This window comes from Trachurus japonicus, chromosome 4 (assembly GCF_045865225.1).
Source record: "Trachurus japonicus isolate A0001 chromosome 4, Traja_1.0".
NCBI lineage: Eukaryota > Metazoa > Chordata > Actinopteri > Carangiformes > Carangidae > Trachurus > Trachurus japonicus.
Window position 1 is genome coordinate 16,527,099 of NC_140910.1, and position 20,935 is coordinate 16,548,033.

The 20,935-nt window shown below is 43.1% G+C and overlaps 1 protein-coding gene across 2 annotated transcripts in view; it reads left to right on the forward strand.

Annotated features, from left to right (window-relative positions):
* insrb (insulin receptor b) overlaps positions 1-20,935 on the forward strand; it is a 77,519-nt gene that overhangs the window by 17,667 nt on the left and 38,917 nt on the right. For both annotated transcript variants that reach the window (XM_085774369.1, XM_085774370.1), the window contains exon 2: positions 5,843-6,391. In XM_085774369.1, coding sequence (XP_085630495.1) covers positions 5,843-6,391 — 549 coding nt within the window. The remainder of the gene's footprint in view (positions 1-5,842; positions 6,392-20,935) is intronic.

Genomic DNA, 20,935 nt, shown 5'->3' on the forward strand with positions numbered 1-20,935 from the left:
GTTAATTTTACAGAATGAATGTGCGAAAAGACAAGCATGAATGTGTGAAAGGACCTCATAACTATTCAAGCGGCACACAAATGTCTTCTTTTTTTTAATGTGTTTTTACATCAAAAGATACGACACTTCTGAGGATGCAGTTGTATGTGCATCGGTAAATTTATATTCACCCCTTGAAATTTTGTAAGGAAACCCCTATTTTGTTATTCCGCTGGCGAAGACCTAAACTCGTTCACCTCGCTCCATTGCCATGCTTTCTCCTCTGCTGTTTCTGTTTGTCTGATACCCCCCTATGTATACCTCCCTCCTCCTCCTCTCCTCATTCCTGCTGCCAAATTAAGTGTCAAACAGACAGGGAAGGCGGGTGGATGGCCCACATTTCTCCTATAGAGGTCCACACGCAGTATGGTACAGTACGTTCCAGTCTGCGCTCGGTTATTCCATTCTCTGCCCTGCTCAGACCCCCCGAATCCCCCCACCCTGGCTCATTAGCGGTTGATTGGGTTGTTATTGTAATTAAGAGCTCCTGTACAGCCAGTGAGAGCACCAAGCTGTCTGCTTATGGGTGGTCCTCAGTGGGAGGGTGAGCTATAGAGGGGTCATGGTCATTGTCCAACAACCCCCCCCCCTTCTCCTTGCACTCACACAATGTCTAGCAGTTTTTCTTTCTATATCACATAAGGAACTCTAACCTGTTGAGTTAGTCTGTTCATATACCTCTTTTGTTTGCTAGGTTTCCTGCTTTAGTCTCACCGTCCCTGTGTACCATGTTTGTCCAGTTTGTTTATTGACACCACTTACATACGCTGTGTGTGTGTGTGTGTGTGTGTGTGCACGAGCATGTGCATGTTACTTGTCATGTAACTGTGGTCCATAGCGGCCCTCCATTCATGCATGTGATCACCAACTGTCCTGTAGGTCCCTTACGTCACTGCGTTCATGCCTGGGTTCAGGTTACACTTTCACCCGCTCTCTTCCCTCCCATCACCCCCTCCACCACCCCTTCCTCACCCCTTGTTTTCCCCCTCTTTTTGCCTGCGACCCGCAGTTCAATCTCCCTCTGTCTCCCCATTCACTTTCTTTGCCTCTCCTGTGCCCCCCACCACCCCCCACCCCACCCCCCCACTGCTCCTGAACCTGTGAGGAGAGAGAGAGAGGGAGGAGATGGCTCATTATTTTAAAGACACAGTGGCTCTCACAGCCAGACGCTGACTACATAACAACCCTTCCTACCCTCCACTCCTTTACTCCCCTCTTCCCCATCTGCCCCCCAGTGACCCCCCTGCCCCCCACACTCCTTCCTCCTCTCCCTCGTTCCTGTCAGTCGAAAACAAGACTCCATTTTGCAGAGAGAGAGAGAGAGAGAACTCCCAGCAGCACCGTCTAGTGCCTCCCCTCATGGCCCACTAACGTTTCTTTGTGTCAATAAAGCTTCGACGTGACATATGTGCTAGCCTGTTAGCCCGCTGTGAGGGTAGCAAGGCCTCATTTCCACTAACACATTTCTTACCTGCAGTAGGAAGAATTCATTAATGTAAAAAGGTCATGTTTGTGTCCTCTGAAGAGCATTGTGGGCAGAGGTGAGATGCACTCTGGCCCTGCTGGTGTTGCGTAACGTTGTTTGTCATGTTGTCATGTTGCACAGTAGGTATCCGGTTAGTGCCTCAGACTGACAGTGAGTGGGTGGCCCGTAGGCCTGTTTGATGTGTCCGGGAGATAAGGCAGGAGGGACGGAGAGAAGTTGCTGTAATCACTGGGAACAACACCAACTGTTATACAGTTGGAGGAAGAAGTTTGTTTTTGTGTTTTGATTTCTATTACACTAAGTGTCTAATAAAGAGGGTGTGGCCAAGAAAAGCTGGCTGGATTGTGTGAATTAGGTGCTGTTGTTGTTTAAACTCTCTTATCTCATGAGAGGATTAACAGCTGAAATGCATTTATTCTTTTCTTTTGTGAGTTGTTTCTGGCCAGTGTTTGGGCACATCAGTGTGGATGATTTTGAATACAGCATTTAAATGTTTTTCTGTACAAACTCTTTTCAGACAAACACAGTCAGATACACAGCTTGTTGTGACACATCTTCTCACATTAGCTTGAAATTTCCATTTGTTGTATATTGTGGATTTATTTTGTCATGTTATTACAGAACTCCCGCTGCTGGATGTTTTACAGTCTACCTTAGCGGTAACAAAGTCTTAAGTTTATATCTCCAGATAATTGATGGCTCCATCTGCTCCACATGTTTTCTGTCCATCTGGGGGCACTGCCCTCGGATTTGGGTGAAGTCAGGTCTTGCATCACTTGCTTCTCATGTGTTTGTGATGATTACATCATCACTGTAAATATTCTGATGCTCTTTCTTTTGGTTTCTGAATCTTGAAGAGCTTCATCCTTCCAAAGTCGTCGTGTCCCGGTTCTAATATGTTGCCATGGAGAGCGTGCTCCTTTTTTACGCCTTTATAATGCAGTTGTAGGGATGTATGACAATGTGACCTCGCTGACAGTTGGCCACCTTAGTAAACGTAAACACATCTGGATATCCAGTCAGTTACAGGCTGGGCTGAACAGTGTCAGACTTTGCGGAGGCAATCGTCTCCGCGTCGTCCGTTAATCATGATAATTGGACACCTAGAAGGCCATTTTCCAGCTTATACCATTGTCGCTTACCAAAGAAATAAATATTGAATCAATTATTTACACTTCCATTTTTTTTTCAGTTTAAAATCATGAGTTTTTTACAAGCCAAAGCTGAGCGGACTATTTAAACGGCTATCTCTCGCCTGCGAGCAAGAAAAAGGAAACTTGCTGTGACCGCAGCGTAGAGCCACAGCGACTCTGCCGCAGCCTAATAGTTGATCAGTGAAGGGAAGTGAGATAATGGCTTAACATTATGTGGTACATAGTATTTTTTTCATAGGGCCAGTGCACTTTTTACCGCTTGTTTGTTACAGACTCTCGTGGTCAGAGGATGATGTGCTGAAGAAAACTTGTTATGCTCCGAGTCTCCGTTGCCATGGTTACCAACTAGCGCAATAATATTTAGAACCGTCATCAGGCAATTTGACCAGAACGTCTTCGTATGTGTGCTATAATAACCCTTTTTAATGGACACCCTGCAGCCTATCAGAATTGAGTATTCAGCAATGGTATAAAACTGAACAATTAATGGGATCAACTTTCTTTCGTGTGCAGATAATTACTTCGCTAATTCCTTGTATTGTATAAATATCGTCACCATGTCAATTAAGATAATCGTTATCAACATATATACACATATCAACTTACTTGAAGTGACATTTAGATGCTACTGTAGATTTACATTCCCCCCAGTTAAAACATGTGAAATGCTGTTTTATTTTCTTCTATATCATTTCCTAATGAAGACATAAACGTGCTGAATAAAATCCAAAGCACTGTTGCCAAAACACAAGGCTGTATAACTGACTCCTCTGTTGTCAGGAAGCAGTTGTAGTAAACAAGATGGTTTTATTTGACCGTGGAGTGATTATGGGCTTTATTCGCAGCTATTTGTCATGCAGAAGTCATGTAAACTGTTCCATTGATGTGCTGCTGGTCAGAGTTTGTACCTGGACTGTTGACATGTTTGTCCTGCTAACCATTAACAGAATGGGAAGTTAATAGGTAGCTTACACGTGGGAAATGACCAGGGCCAGTAACAGCTCAATGAAACTATGCAGTTCCCTCAAAGAGTTTTGACTTTTCCTATTTTACAATGCAAGTTTTAGTGTGATTGATTTTTTTATTATTATTTTTTATTATTTTTATTGTGTGCATAGCGGGCGGGAGGGAAATTGAGCGTAATAAATGGGGAAAATAGCAAAAGGTGGCAAACAGGTTCACACCATTAAGATGCACGAAGGGCACTCACACACAGATTGAGATTAGCAGGTGTGTGTCTGTGTCATCGATTGAGAACAGCAGACTAGATGGAGACCATTAGATTGCTTCAGTGATAACACTGGGACACGTTTTACCCTGCATGCACAAGCATGGGCTCCTTTTCAATATTTCCTTTGCCCAAAGATTACAACTATAATCACCAAAAGGACCTTCCTTTTACAAACAGAGCTTCTATTGATAAAAATCTAAATTTGATTAACATAATGCGTGAGACACTAAAAATGATCAGTTTCCTTGTTATTTGGAAAGAGCTGTTTGTGTTGTATATTTCACTTTTTCTCACGAGCCTGGCAAGAGACCCTTATCTCATTTTCAATACAACGTTTTAATACAATAAATGACTGGGGGAAATTAGCTTACTGTTTGTTACTTGTAGTGGAAATAAGTTTGTAACGTTCCATCAACAAATTGCATTTAAATCCACTCTTCACGCATGTTGGTTATTGGCCATAACCATCTGTTTGAGGCAGTAATGGCTGCCAGTGTGGTTGATATGGTGCACGAGTCGTGTGAACAAATCAGTGTTTTATGTGTCACCATTGGCAGTTCTTTTAATAATCTGTTGACTGAATGTAAATGGTTGTTGTAAACATTGGTAGTTCAGACTTTGTGTGCACCATTTATGCAAATGATTCTGTTATTTCGTTTCAGCTTTGTGTTAAAAAAAAATCGTCCGTCGCATCCCAGTGTCAAATGTTTCTCTTTTTAACAGCAAGTCTGCTCACATGAGCTGACACTTGACTTGACTTGTTCCCCTGGCTGATAATAAATATCCCGCCGCTTTGATCATTCCTGATGTTTTTAATTCAAAGCAAGGGACGGTTTGTGGGGAAATAGTTGTGGTGATGAATCTGTGCGATGTTTACTGCACTGTTTTGACAACAGCGTGTGTGAGCAGTATTGTCACTGTCTGTCCTCATTGTATCACGGTAAGCCCAGTTAAAAAAAAAAAAAAAAAAAAGGACTCGTTAAGCTCTCTGATATTGTTACAGCAGTAAAATGTTGTTGTTACCTATCTTGTATAATTTTAACTATAAGCCATCCTACCCCCACTTTGTAATTTTCCTCTAACTGCTGCAAAAAATGTTAGAAATGTGCATCGTATTATTTGTAGAAAGCGATAGCAGCTTCCCTCCGTTCATCTCCTGAAGTAACTGTCCCCACATGAATTCTCCACCCCTCTGATGTGTGTGTGTGTGTGTGTGTGTGTGTGTGTGTGTGTGTGTGTGTGTGTGTGTGTGAATTTGCCGGTCCAAATGTGTGTGTGTCTGTAGCAGTATGAATGAGCATGGATAAGCATTTTGCTTCCGGGCCTCATTTCAGTTTAACCCCTTCACGTCTGCTTCATTCAGATCATACAGTGCCATACAATAAAATCTTCACTGGAGAAATACTACTGGAGCCAATGAGAGGAGAGGGACTGTGTGTGTGTGTGTGTGTGAGAGAGAGAGAGAGAGGAACGAGAGGGAGGGAGAGAGCACTTGCGGCCAGTCAGATTGTAGAGGGGACTTGAGTAATACTGCTTCATGAATGGCTGTGCTCTACTTAATGTAAATCAACAGTGGTTTCATGGCAGCAGTGTGGAAAGAGAGGGACCTGTTGAAGTTCATATCCGGTTTTAATACTGTTGCAAGTCAAAGATGTGTCTTTTGTTGTTGCACCTGTTACCATAAACCACAGCCAAGCTAATTTTAAGGAATGTTTCTCTCTCTCTCTCTCTCTCTCTCTCTCTCTATATATATATATATATATATATATATAAAATAATATTAATCATGAATAATTGAGATGAAGAACAGTGTCATAATAAATGTATTGTGCACATTAATGAAAATCTTGGAAGATTTAAAAAAAACCCTGCAACTTGTGACGGCAATGTACTTGCTTCTCACATTCTTTCTTTTACTCTTTATCCTTCCAGTCTGCCCGAGCAAGGACATCCGCAACAATGTGACCAACCTCCAGTCTCTGGAGAACTGCACCATCATCGAGGGCCACCTGAAGATTCTGCTCATGTTCAAGACCAAGACGGAGGATTTCCGAGGCCTCACCTATCCGAAGCTGCGAGTGGTGACCGACTACGTGCTGTTGTTTAGGGTCTACGGCCTCGAGACTCTCAGCGAACTCTTCCCCAATCTGACGGTGATCCGTGGCAGCAACCTCTTCTTCAACTATGCTTTTGTGCTTTACGAGATGCTCCAGCTGAAGGAGGTGGGCCTTCACAGCCTGATGAACATCACCCGGGGCGCCGTGAGGATCGAGAAGAACCCGGACCTCTGCTACCTAGCCACCCTGGACTGGTCTAAGATCCTGGACTCGGTGGAGGACAACTTCATCGTGGCCAATAAGAACGACAGGGAGTGTGGAGATGTGTGTCCCGGCACAGCCCAAGGTCAGACCATCTGCTCGCAGAACACCATCAACGGACACTTCAGGGGACGATGCTGGTCGCAGAGCTACTGTCAGAGAAGTAAGTGCTCATAGATGTTCATGTATCTTTAAGAGTGCAGGGTTTATTTTCCTTATGCAGTGCCTTTTTTCAGTTAGACAGTCAATCATTTTCAGCCTGTTTAATTAAAAAAAATAGGAAATGACATTTGCATGGGGCAAGTGAAAAATAATCTTCATATTGACCGGCTGTTGTATACAGGCATGATAGTATAGCACCTTTCCAGAATCCATCACATTGGTCGCTGTAAAGTGGTCCATTGAGACACATAATGAGAATATGCACTGGAGATCTCTTCTTCCCAGAAATCAATTGAGGCGACTGATGTTTTCATTCCAAATGGTTTATGTAATGATTTCTATGATGTGGAGGGCTGCTCCTAATATCAGCAGCCAGGGGGTGGTGGACACGCCACACCCTCTGCTTAGACATTCATTGACTGGGGCATTGTGGGCAAGTAATCTGTAATTATATGCTTGGTATCTGCTTGATGTGTGAAATGACTCAACTACATTGTTGAGTCAGGGAGCTGCACATCCAAAGGTAGGCATTATGGGAAGCAAATGCACTCACAGGATGAGGTTAAAGTGAGAAAAGTTGACAGACAGGGAGGTAAACAGTATAGTACATATGTTTGCTCGAGATTGTACAGATTTTCCCTCGATTGAATAAGAAAGAGCTGTGGGTTCGCTCGGTGCTGCAGGCGGCCAGCTGCCAGCGTGTTGGCCAGTCAGTCAGTCTTTCCTCTCCTACCATAAAAACAGAGAATGGCTTCTATTGTAAGACACACAGAGAGAATGCTTATTATTTTTTGAAGGCGATTATAGCTTGTGTTGTTTTTTTCTCCTCTTGTCTCTGGTGTCTCACAGAAAGACTAGCGTTCAAAGCAGAAAGACCTCGGCCATGTTTATACTTGAACATCGACTGTTGCAGCCCGCCTTTATAATGTTGGCTCCTCAATTTTCTGCCAGGTCTCACTGTCGGGAAAGTAATACAGGAAATGGCTCTCTTTGTGTCTCTGTCTCCGCCTCTACACGCACGCACACACACACACACATTCGTTGCCTTAGTGTTTTGACTTTAATAAGGTGTAAAGTATTGAGTTTGTTTTAATTGTTAGGGTAAAACTACAACTTAAAGCTTTTTATGGGAAGAACTATGACACTTATAGTCATGTTGTCCAGGAGTCCCAGACTAGTGTTGGAAATTGTGATCTTTTGGACTTAAAGGCTTTTATTGCAACTCTCAATAAACTCACAAACTTCCCTACATTTTAAAAGTTCTTTTGAAATTAGCTCCAAGCAGCAGCACTGAGACGGAGACAGAGACGCACACCTCCTCGGACATGTTTTGGAGTGACTGTACAAAATGTCATTGGTTGTGATGAATTATATGTTAGCTGAGGCTCCATGTGTAATTCTCAAGTGGGTAATTTTAGCCTGTTATTTGCATTTGATTTGAACATTTGATAGGTTGTTGTTGCACCATTTTTTCCCCACTGTCCACACACTTTCACAGTCTGCACTTGTCACCGTACTAAATCTGCCTCTGAGATTCTCTTCAATGTGATTTTTCTTTCAAACTTTTCCCTGGACTTTTCTTTTTTGGACAGCCCTGACCGTTAAGTAAAAGAATGTGGACTGATAAACAGGAGTATGTACAGTATGTCAAACACCATGTTTGCATGTGCGTTCATGTCTCCTTGGCTTCGGATAGGCCAGGGGAGCAAGTATGACGCTGTGCTCTGCATCATGTGACAGGCACCAGTTTAGTCAAGAGCTGTGTGTCAAAGCAGGAGCCATTTCTAGAACATGATGCAATGGTTGTCCGCAACCATGGGGGCAGGAGTGTGTGTGTGTGTGTGTGTGTGTGTGATATATGTGTGCCTAAGTGGAAGTTAAAGCCACAGTCTCACATTGCCACAGACTTGTCTTTTCATGGCAGCCAAAGTCAGTCTCAGAATTTAAAAAAGGGTATTTCTCAAATCTGTGCTGAGCTAGATTACAGAGTCATTTACATATATAGAAAACAGTGTAAAATCAGCATAACAATAACAGTGGCAGCAGAAACAGCAACTCTATCCCTCAGTATTATTCCATTCGATGCTGCTTTATTTTGCTCGACATTGTACAGGTAGCAGTTTATTCAAGGCATGTTACGGCTCCTCAGGTAAACCTAGATGAGATGAAAGGATGCGAGATATGAACATCAAGAAAGAGAAAAATGTCTTTGCGCCTCAGGTGCTACTCACTGAGACGCATGCTGCATGTGCTGGGTGGTGGCGGCGTGAGGAAGCCATAGGATCCTCAGCTACGGGCTTCTGTGAAACACCCACAGTTTAGAAACTTCGATGTTCACATACACACATTAGATGGGGCATTAAATTTTATATGTGAGTGGAAACTGTGCGGTTGTTTTTGTTGTGTGTTTTTTTTTTTTTTTTTTTTTTTTACAGGGTTCCAGTTGACTTAGGTAAGAGCCAGGGGGGAGAGTCTGCATTCCCCTGATCTCACACATGCTCCTTACAAGCAGGAAAACCACTTTGTGCACGTGTCCGCGCACATGTGTGTGTGTGTGTGTGTGTGTGTGTGTGTGTGCGCGCTCTGAGAAATGTAATGTTTAAATGCGCAGGCTTCTTAAGTAACTTGGTGGCAATCCAAACAGCCTGGAGAGTGTATGAGATCAGACATTCATTGCCCTCAGTGCTTTCTTCCCCCCTCTGCTTTATATGCCTGTGTCTCTGGTGTACTCATGTGTTTTGTGTGGTTGTGTGTACAGGATTTTTTTTTTTTACAACTTTTTGCAGATACCCACTCAGATGTGGAGGTCAACACAGTAGTGGATTTTTGTCAAGTTCACTCACTCACTTTTATAAGCTTCTACCAGGCACTGTGGCTTTGCCTGACTGGATGTCGGTGGTTGCCTCTCCCACTGGACAATAGCGGCACGATTGTGTATGTTGATCTGTGGTAGTAGTTGGCCTTATGAATGTGCGTAAGAAATTCCCCATACATGATACAGACACTGTTTTTTTTTCATGGCATCAAATCTTCTACAAGCCTCAGAACTCTACAACCCCTTTTCATCATAAGTCAGTTTTTCTATGTGGACCATTCTGCAGCTCAGCCTGCACGTGGGTGTCCCAATGGAAAACAGAAAAAGAAAAATATGATTTTAAAGACCATATTTGTATTAAAAAAAAGTATTTGCCACTGGTGTTGAAATATCAGAGCCAACTGAGCTGAAACGCACTTCTGAGAGGAAACGGAAAGGTTGTCTGGTCTGAGATCAGTGTGTAATCAGTGTGGATGCATTGCAGAGTGGCTGGGTTGGAGTCAATGTGGTAAGAGAGCAGTTTTTGTCTATTTGTGGTTGGTTGTTTGTTTGTTTGTTTTCCATTAAAGAAGTTGGCTTTAAAGCTGGAACGTGCTACTTTTATGTATAAATGAACGTCTGTCACATTTCAGCTTCGCCAAATGAGTTCACACAAATTCCAATTAAGTTGATCAGCACCAGGTAAATCTTGCTATGGCAACGCTTCTGTACTGGCACACTCATAACGATGCTTACGTCGCTCAGTTTACGTCAGCGAAGAATTATTGGTTTGTTAGAGCCGAAGAGGGGAACAACCACGGTGATAGCCTACAACACTTAGGATGTACCTCTGGAAGAAGCTATGGGCAGGGGAAACCCCACGACGCATCCAAGATGCTCCAAATACAAAAAGTGGCTCGGGATCCAGAGGAAGGATTACAGTCTAAAAAAGAAAGCGATCAATGGTGGGGACAAACGCGGATTACCATTGATGTGGCTTTCCCTCGTTGGAGAGGAGAAGGGACGCAGGCCAGACATGCATTGACCTTATTTGTGTAATTACTGTCATTAGCAGGGGGCGAGATCAAAGTTGTGTACTGCAGACTCAAGGTAAATGTGGCAGTTTACATCTGCCTTTGATCCAATAATCTGGTCCGACCCCAATTATTATTAAAAAAAAACAAACAAACTATGGACAATAAGAGCGCTAAATGTAAAGACGATCAGTGATACAAAGCTATATCTGCAGATGAGAGACAGATGGACAGTGGACGCATGCACAGGCACACTGATAGATGGAAAATAAGCACACAATGCTGAGATTCTCCAATGAGAGGTGAGGAGAGGAGCGTGGATAGAAAGGAAGTAAGGGTAACATTCACAGATGAGAGAATGAGAGAAAAGGAACAAACAGTTGATCTACTGTTTAGATAAGGCTCTATCTGTAGCTGAGGCTCGGCACACTGTGTTCAGCCTCACAGACACCAGCCAGCACTGTGCTTGCACAACTCATGCACACAAAAACATACACACACACAGGCAGGAGGAGAGAAGGCTTTTCAGGTTAAAGATCACTCCGCATGCGCCTACGTGCTTTGTTGTTCGTGCGATTGTTTTCAGGCATGCACACATACACATATGCACAGAGTCACAGCTTCACCTCTCAGTGACAGAAGCTACAGTGGGGAAAATAGCCTCTTGCCATTATTTGAACCCCTTTTCCGACTGTTACAGTCACACAGGTTTGGACCCTTAATGCTGGTCGATATAAATGGGTCAACGTGCGTCATCCAGCGTGACTTTGTGACCCCGCTCCTGACCAGAGTTGACTGCAGGTTGGACATCGCCCAGCTTCGGTCAACAGGCTTCTGATGTAGGGACAGACATGGACATTTAAAAAAAAAAAAAGACAACTAGATTCCCAGCTTTTCTAAAAAGTGGAATAAAAACGTAGATAAAGTGCGAGCGCAGGAGCAGAGACACTGTGAGGAGAAGTGAAACTCAAACTTCATGGTGTGTGCATCATGAAATGTTGATAATTGTTTGGATTTCTTGTGGGTTTGAGTCTGAGAACAGTGTTTACCAGAGATGAACCTGTGACATCAGTCTATGAAAGCAGGTTAAACACTCAGAAGTTCAGGGGACATTGCCCCTCATGAAAGAGCTATTCAATGATAGTTTTAGATTTTCTTCTGTTTCCAAAACAACACTCATATGCTCTCTCTCACCTGCCAGACATACATTGAGTTATTAGTCGCTATACAGCCGTCAGTTCCTCTGCCCGTAGTGGAGCCTTCTTAATGCAGTGACTCCCCTCTGGCCAAAATGTGTTTTTAAGATGAACTGAAGTTGATATAAAGCTTCAGCAGCCTCAGTTAGCCAAATGAAGTGGCCATCTTCTCTATCTATTGTTGCAGCCATTTCCTGGCAACAGATCCACATGAAAGTATCAGGACATTTATTTAGAACATTTTTAGTCGGGTGTTTAGGAAAGAAAAACAGTCTGCGGAAACACAAAGAGGGAAGCTAAGCTAAGAAATATAATTTTACCCAACCTCCACACACATCTACAAATTGTAATTTTTTACACTAAAAACAAAAAATAGCCTATAGTAGTGAATGATATCTATAGTGAATATTACCCTCTTGTGTACCAGGCACACGTTGGACATTTCATGGACTGAACGCTCATCTTATCGCCTCAATCATGGTGGCCTTGCAAATGGAAATTGTCTTGGATGTTGTTTCCATTAGTGTTTTATTTCTCATGCTATCAAATGAAAGGGGAGCGTCGGTGTGGATAAGATGAGGGCCAGATGAGGAGGCCAGGAGGGGGGAGAGAAGGGGTTGGGCAAAAGCAAAATAAACAGAGCAAAACAAATATGGCAGGGCGTTTTCAAGTGTGGCTCCCAGGTACACACACAGACACACAGTCCAAAACCACACACACACTTTTGCCAGAGTGGCGAGTGGCCAAGCTAGAGGAGGCTAAAGAGAGAAAGAAAATGACAGTATTAAGGATAGAGGCGCTCAATGAAGCGTGCTGTTGGCCTGCGCCCACAACCAAACAAAAACACTTAGCTAGCCCAGCCTCTTAATTGGGGTGTAAAAGTGTCTCTGCTCAGACTGCCTCCACACACACACACACACACACACACACACACACACACACACACACACACACACACACACACACACACACACACACACACACACACACTTTCTCTCTTGATCTCCTCTTCTCTTCTATCTTTTTTTTTTTTTTGGTTCCATTTCTGCAGTTGTTTCTAATGAGAGTTAAATGAAAGAGTTTTCCTGAAGCTGCTGTTCTTAATTAGCCATTTAGCGCTCAGTGACACAGGCAACACAAGACCATAAACACAGAGAGACAGCCGGACCGAACGCCAAGGTGTTGCACTTAAACACTGTAAATAGTGTTCAGTTGTCCCACCATGTTTGTTCTTGTTTGGGAATTATGGATGCGAAAAATATCGCACATTTACACATGACTGACACATGACTTCACTGTGTGTTCAGATCTTTGTGGCAGTATTAAGTAAGACTGGGTGGATACCATTTGATGTGATGTGAAATAAGTGCTCATGTGACACTATTTGATATTTACATCACAACAATACTACTTTTTTCCAGTATTTCACAGCAGCAAGACCCCCAAAGGTCACAGGAGTTATGTCCAAACACAAGCAGCTGTTCAGGAATGTTGGCTAAATAAAACTCCTAACTGGCAAAAATTTGATCTAAGAGGTAAAGTTAATTACAAGTTTTAGCTACAGACATATCTGTTCTCTGCTGAGTCATAATTTAAAAATGCATCTGCATTTATTTAAAAAAAAGTTTCTAAATTGATAACATCTTGCCAATATTTTCCGTGACCATAAGACAGAGCGGATAGAGTTCAGGAATATTATTGTATGTTACAAGAGTAGAATCAGATTTGGTATCGCGCACATTCAAGTGCTTCATTAAATATGATGCGTTGTTGATCTGTGAAGCAACAACCTCTGAGTCACCGCTCTCAACACATGAGCCTCCATCTGGTCGGGAAGGCTTGTTGTTTTTCCTGTATGCCTACCACATGCCAATCACCTGTGTAGATAACACAAGCACAGACTCCCTCACACAGATTCATTCTCTCTCCTGGTGGTGATCAACAGTCATGATACGTGCAGTAAACCCCTAAAGGCCACACAGGCACATTTGTCTCAGTGTGCCTAAAACTGGCCACACAATGCAACCAAATAGTGGCAGTCTGGAGGCCCCGGGGCCACTTGAACTTTGACACAGATGCTTTCCCAGTGAGAGGTGACTTGAGCTAGAAACGCTATCCTTTGCTGTCTTCTCCCTCGCTGGAATTAACTCAGCTGCCTGGAAATGGGAGCTTGTTTTACAGTTGAATATACTACAACTTGCCGTTAACTGAACCTATACTACAATAATATTATGTTGTGTTTGTGTAACAAGTCGTTTCAGAAAGTAGTGTGAATGTTTTTGAATTTCAAATTATTATTATTCAAATTATAAAACATCTTTGTTCTGTGCTTGACATTAAAAAACTAAAGTGAATACTTAGACAGTCACTGAATTGTTTTTCAATTTATCCCTCTGTTCCAGTTCAGTGAAGTTACTGTAAGGTGAATTGCAATTGACGTGACAGTGATAGTGACACACTCTCACACAGAAACAAGGGAGCCATGTGCATTTGTTCTTGTCTTTTTTTTTCTTACGCAGGTACAGTAGGCTCGTCTTTGATGCTGTCCATTTGTGATAGTCAAAGCTTTTCTGTGGTGGCTTGCCTTACATCAAGACAGACACACACGCTCACTCACTCACTCACTCACTAGTGTTTGAATTACCATGAATATCTTATAAAGGACAAGGAGTGAGGGGAAGAGACACAAAAAAATGAAAGAGAGACGTAAAGAAGGAAGAAGGGATGGTAACAGACAGATGGAGAGGGAGAGGAGGTAGTAATCGTGCTCTTGTGTTTTCCTTCCTGGCAGCTCGCATCCTTGTTAACAAATCCAAATTAACTTTGATAAGATGGCATCAGTTATGTACGTGTGTGTGTGTGTGTGTGTGTGTGTCTGTACGTGCTCAGTTGATGCAGCGGGTGCAGTAGCAGGCAGGCAGTGCTAGCCCAGCGCCCCGGGGGATCTGGAAAAGTCTCTCTCTCTCTCTCTCTCTCTCTCCCCTCCAGCTCATCAATGGACTGGCACTCCCACATCCTGCTCTACACACACACACACACACACACACACACACACACACACAAAGTGCACATTCGTATATGCAAGTATTACAGTTCACATTCAGATAGACACAAGCACAGCAAATACACACTCGCACACGGAGCCAAGTGGAGCACAAACGTACACACACAAGGCTAAGTGGAGCACGCTGACTGTGCTGCCCACTATTCTAACAGCGGATTGACTGTTAATAGAAATGTAAGTAGCGTGTAGTGTGGAGAGGATGGGGAACATGAGGCTTATCTCCTTATCTCGGCCTCCTTACTCTCCTTGTATTTTTTTTGGAGCACACCTTATACTATTTTTTTTATTTTAATCTTTAAAGGAGAAGTGGACATATGGAGGGAAGCTGATATTCCTTCAGAGTGACAGTAATAGTTTGATTCCCTCCGTACATGTGCGGTAGTTTGATGTGTTTCTCTCGGTGAGGAAAGCATGTTGGCAGGCGAGTGGTTGTTCGAGCCCGAGTTGTGTGAAAGGATTTCCTCATTACTTCCTGCCTTTGTCCAAAGCACTTCCTACTGCCGAGCCGTACAACCGGGCCCCAGGGGGAAGCTGGTGCTCGTGCGGGGAGGTATTATTTACATGTGAGAGAAAATGAAAGGAAAGAAAAGTTGGATGAATAGTTCACAGCACTTCCAGAGCTGCAACCCCTCAACAGAAAACGCCAAGCTCCGACAGAGCTCCAAATGTTTATTTCATTAATCGTTTTGCATGCCTCCCCGCAAACACAAACCCCCGGGCCTTGTACCAGTATTTGGGAAATTAAGACTGCAGGCAGGCGGCTTAGACGAGAGATGAGCCGTAAGAATTGCATAAGGTGTTTGTGTGTGATGGAGAAATAACACACAATAACACCTCTGCTGCTTGAAGGGAGAGGATTGTTTTCAGGTGTTTGCCCAGATCAGATGACGGCCTGCTTCCAGTTCTGACATCAACCCTAGACGCACACACGTGCACACACACACACACACACACAGCAACTGAACAGTAATACATGGGTTTTGTCGAATTTCTTGTTATATTACCATAGATTGTTATTCAATATACTGGGAACAGAAACTTATAATATCTATTATTTGCCACTTTCTTTTTGTCAGGTTGCATATCCAAATCTTCAAATCCTAAAGTTTTCTAGTGTTTCATAAATAAAACCTCCTAGTCATATTGTTAATATTGTAACACTGACGGTGGAATTAAAAATACTTAGTCTTTGTATGCACGCTACTGCCCTTATGTCAGAACACATATGATGTAAAATCTTAAAGCCTTATCTTATGGTAACTGGTTTGACAAGTAATTTTTCAGATTTTTGCAAATACATTTTTTTTTACATACAGTATAAATCCAAGAAGATGTAATCTAGTAACTTAATCAAAGCGGATACAGTTCCAACCTGTACATCATTAGCTCTGTGTAAATGGAACAGCCCATGGTGCTTCAGTGGAGCAGAGGAAACTCTTTGTATGTTCATGCATACATGATCTCAGAACCACGTGCTCAGGGCTTAACATAGTCTGTAACCACAGCTAGCAGTATGTACTGTATTTGGGATATGCTCTGCTTATGCTCCATCAAATACTTGGAATTTCACGGGTGACTTTGAGGTGGTACAACTGCTCGGCTGAAGGAGTTGCGAGGGATGTTTGGACGTTTGAAATGCTCAAGAATTTTATTGTTACATCACCTTCTTGGGAACGCAGCGTTTCCCACAGGTTGAGAAGGTATTTGTTATGGTGTGTGGGTTGTGGAGTTCATGCTCGTCTGATACCTCTTATTTTACAAATAATTATTATTATGCAGGCATTATCATTTATTTTCTGCTGTTTTGATCTCTCTCTATTTCTCTCTCACACACACACACACTGGTTTGGCCAAGCTAAAAACTAAACAAAGCAGTTATTACTTAAATAGCACACGTGTACAAAAGGAAGCCCTCAAAAGTCCGTTCTGGAAATCAGCTTTGTGTTTCTAAACTTGCTTTTCCTGAAATGAACTTGTTTATCCTCACATGACCTCCCCATCCTTGAAGTTGCTTCCAAACCCAACTCTTTCCACGTAGTTATGTCCAGACTCAGCTCATTCACTGAATGTCGTGTCCTTTTCAAGAACGGGCTCTTTTCCTTGAACCATTTAACAGGTTTCTCTCAGAAAAACACTGTAACCTTCAGGGAACCCAGCCCTGCCCAGAATGTGTTAAGTGTCTGGGAAAGGAGAACAAATGCAGAAGGGAGCTTTGATGATGACCACCACTCCTGCACAGGCTTTAGCGGGGCAGTCCCCGAGAACCTTTGTCTATTTAAGGCGATACTTGTGACACTAGGCTGGGGGTGCGGGCGGGGTGGACAGATGCATGGCTGCATTATTGGGAGAATGTGACCCTGGGCTGACCCACCTGGGTCAGGGGTGAGCAAGTAGAGGAGGAGGGTCAGAAACCCAATGGGCCATTTGCTGGCCATAACTACAGGGTAGCACTTGAACTCATGTTCAAACATGCAACACACACACACAGATTCCAGGAGGGTCTACAAAGACAGACAGTGTCAATGTGGAAGATGGACAGGTGTGTGTGTTCATGATGTTTTTATCCTGCAGCAGGGAAACAAAGGAATTCCTCTTTGTGCATTTTCCTTATCAACCTACTATATGTAAATTAACTGAGAGCAAGCTGTGGCATTAAAGCAGAAGTAAGTGGAATGTTTGTGTTAATATAAGTCTTAAATAGTTATATCATATATATAGTTATATTATATATAGAGTGTTTGGTCTGAAACACGGGTCTGTCAGTCACTCTGCTCTGCTGTAAGCCGAGGAGAAAACTTTCCTTGTATCCTACAACCTTTATCCAATGAGGAGAGAGAACGGCATAAAGGGGCGGTCCTCTCTGTGTGTGCAGCCAAGGGATGCGCGTGAATGTGGGGACGCAGGGAAGAGGGCGGGGACTGCTAACTCCATCCGCTGACAGGAAGTTAGCCAAAACGACCGGATCGCTTCTTCTGCTTTAAATGTTTTATTAAAATATCTGATAAGAAAATAAGATGTGGCATCTAGTAAAGAAATACTGTCACACAATGTTTTAAAACAGAAGCTAGTTCTGTCTGCTGTTGGCATCCGTACACATAGTATAGGAACATACATTCCTCTGACTTAACCCTCACTAACTTGCTTTTTTTGTCGAGACTTGTAGCATTACACAAGAACTAGAACTCTGTGGAAATTCTAGTGGTAGAAATCAGATGAGAAAAGTTTACACAGATACAAAACAATGGATGACATAGGTAATATTCACACAAGAGTAATGTTAGTAGTAAGATAAATAGTTGGGTTAATCTTGGTGCCAACAGTCTGTGTGTGTTTATATTTAAGGATATGACACAGGATATGAAGATATGCACTGTGGTGGTTTAAGTAATGGACCAGGGCACAAGGTCAAAGGATGAGGTTGTGAATGTTGAAACCAACAGCTTTGAGTTTCATCTCGGGTCACACTTCCATAAATTGAGGCATTTTCTGAACCTGTAGTTCATGTTTGATCATCTTTAAAAAAAAAAAAGAAAAAAAAGGAGACCTCTTTTACTTAAAGCAGAAGTAAGCGATCCGGTCGTTTTGGCTAGTGCTGCGTTCCAGGCAGGCTTTTGAAACCGTAAATTACAGCTTCAAGTCACGACTTACGACTTTGTAGCGTTCCAGGCAACCCACTCGTGTTTTTCTGACCTGTTTTACCTGTGAAAGTCACTATAACGGCCACTCGTAACTTCCGACCCGTGAACTCGTACCAGATCGAACTGGTACGACTTCACAGGTCGGAAAAACACGAGTTACGGGCTGCCTTGAACGCACCATAACGTCTTGTCAGCCGATGGAGTTAGCAGCCCCCGCCCTCGTCATGGATCTACTGGTCCTCGTCCCTACGTCACCACATTCAGGCGCATCCCTTGGCTGCACACACAGCCCTTTATGCCGTTCTCTCTCCTCATTGGATAAAACTTGTAGGATACGAGAAAAGTTTTCTCCTCGGCTTACAGCAGAGCAGAGTGACTGACAGACCCGTGTTTCGGTCCAAACACTCTATGTAAGTGATTGCTGTCGGAAGATATAACTATTTAAGACTTATAGTAACACAAAAATATCGCTTACTTCTGCTTTAATAATACTCATCTTTTTTTCTCTTCTCTTTTTCACCTGAATGCTTCTCCTCAGTCCCACTGCAGCCTTGAACCACTGAAGAGTTGTTTTGTAGTATCCTGTTAGTATGAAAGTGATTTCGTAAAGACATTAGGCCCGTAAACTTGGCTGCTCATGCCATCTCTCACTCTCTTCCTGATAATAATAAATATATTTGTAAGAGATGTATAAAACTGCTCTTCTCTCATTGCCTAAATGCATCACCCGATACCAGAGTAATGACACAGTTACAAGACTGCAATAAAAACGTCTGCTGCGGGTGGCTCCAGGTAAAGCGGCTGTATTAACAGTAGTAGAAGAGAAACTGTAGCACAGGCCGAGACTGCAGTCATCGTTGTAGTATGTATTCCCTCCCTGCACTCCACCATCTCTCGTCCTCTCCTCACTGCAGCCTGATGGCCCCGCTGCCCTCATGAGGAATGGATACAGTTAATAATTTTACTGACACGGATGGGAAGTCTAGTCGTCTAGCCATGAGTGGAAAAGCCTGGAAAAGGCGTCAGATGCCGTGAAAACAGTCTGATGAAAAAGAGAAGAAATGTTTTTTTTCCCTGTCTCTTTCTTTTTCTCTCCCCATTTCTCTTTCTTCCCTGCTTCTGTTGCTCCACCTTATGTGAAAGATCCTCCTTCTGCACTCCCTCCCTCCTCCTGTTTTTTTTCTCTCTGTGTCCCTCTCTGTTCCTTTGCTTTGTGCGCACTCTTTCTCTCTCTCTCTCTCCCCCTCTTCCTTCCCCTTCCATGCTGTGGTATGCAGACATGCAGGAATTTCTGGGCCTCAAAATGATAGACCAAACTTGTCAGCCCTGGCTCCTGTTACTAAAGATGGCCGCCTTGGCAGTGTGTGAGCCTGTGATTGGTGCACGTCTGAATTGCTCCCCATGTGATTGGTCATGACATGTTTGTCTACAGCTCAAGTGTGGCATGGCATTTTAGTTGTTTTGTTTTGTGTTTAGTTGTTTGTAGAAGAAGCAACATATAACTTCATATGACTATAACTCTTTCTCCTGTTTTCTCTTCTGCACAGTTTTTTTTTCTGTGACTCTTCTTGACACGTGTGTTATTATGATGGTGTGTTTGTGTCTCTGTTTGAATGGGGGGCGTGTCACTTGACACCACTCTTCACTGATGGAAGAAAGTGTGTAAAAGGGAGAAATGCATTTGCATAGATTTTGATGGTATAGGAACTTGCGTCACTCTGAACTTTTCACTAATTTGATTTGTGTCATTTAATTGTTTTTTTTATAGCAGTCTTGACATATATCAATGATTATACAGTAGTTAAACAATGGCTCTCATTTGGTGTATTGGTCTGCTATCTTCAGACTAGTAAATAAAACGTTATTACATATCAAACATGTTGGTCAGCTTAAAACTCTCCAGCATACAACAGGAAAAGTAAAGTAAGATAAGACATGCACAGAGATGCAGTAGTGATTAAAACGAGGAGTCTGAGACGACGACGACGACGAAACGCTGTGTAGATGTGTAGACAAAGCTTTAGATTAACTTCTCATCTTATGGTGGAGGGCAGGAGAGTGAGAGAGATTAGATATCATGCCATGTAATGAAATATGTAGATGTAAATGTGAAGTTTTCAGAGGGAACTCTGCAGGTCTTTCAACTTTGAGCGAGCTGCACACAAGTCCAATCATCCTCTCCTCTTATTCGTGCCTGCTAGTAGAGAACACTGCTGCCGAGGACCCGTGGCTCATCCTTAATATAGACTATGAGCTAATGAGCTAGCCCCTTACGACTCGTGCGTTTGTGTGTGTGAATCACCAGAATGACGTCCAGCCCAGCTAATATTTAGCATGCCTCGGCCACTGCCTCCTCCCTCCAGTGTCGGGTGGCCAGGGCCTTGTGATGGCATTGTTGCAACTTTTAAAAAAGTTCTGCTCTGGTGCTGCGTTCGCTGCCTTGTCAGCCAGACACACACACACACACACACACACACACACACACGCACACATGCACGACATAAGACTCTCTCCCAACTATGTTTTGCTGGTACTTTGGATGACCTTTGGTGCACCTGTGTTTCTGTGTGTGCACCGTGTATACCATATATCATCTGACTGCTCCTTATGCGATTCCTATCTTGACGGAGTGGAATGAGGATTTCTTTTTTCTTTTTCTTCTTTTTTTTCTTCACGAGGAATTTTGTTGTCATGTGCCGTCGGTTTTCCTCTTTTAGTTTTGCCTCTGTGTTCTGTACCAACATCTGACCTACACAACTCAGAATTTGGGTTAATGAGATCAGCTTGGACCCACAATATTTCTGGTGTGTGGACGGCAA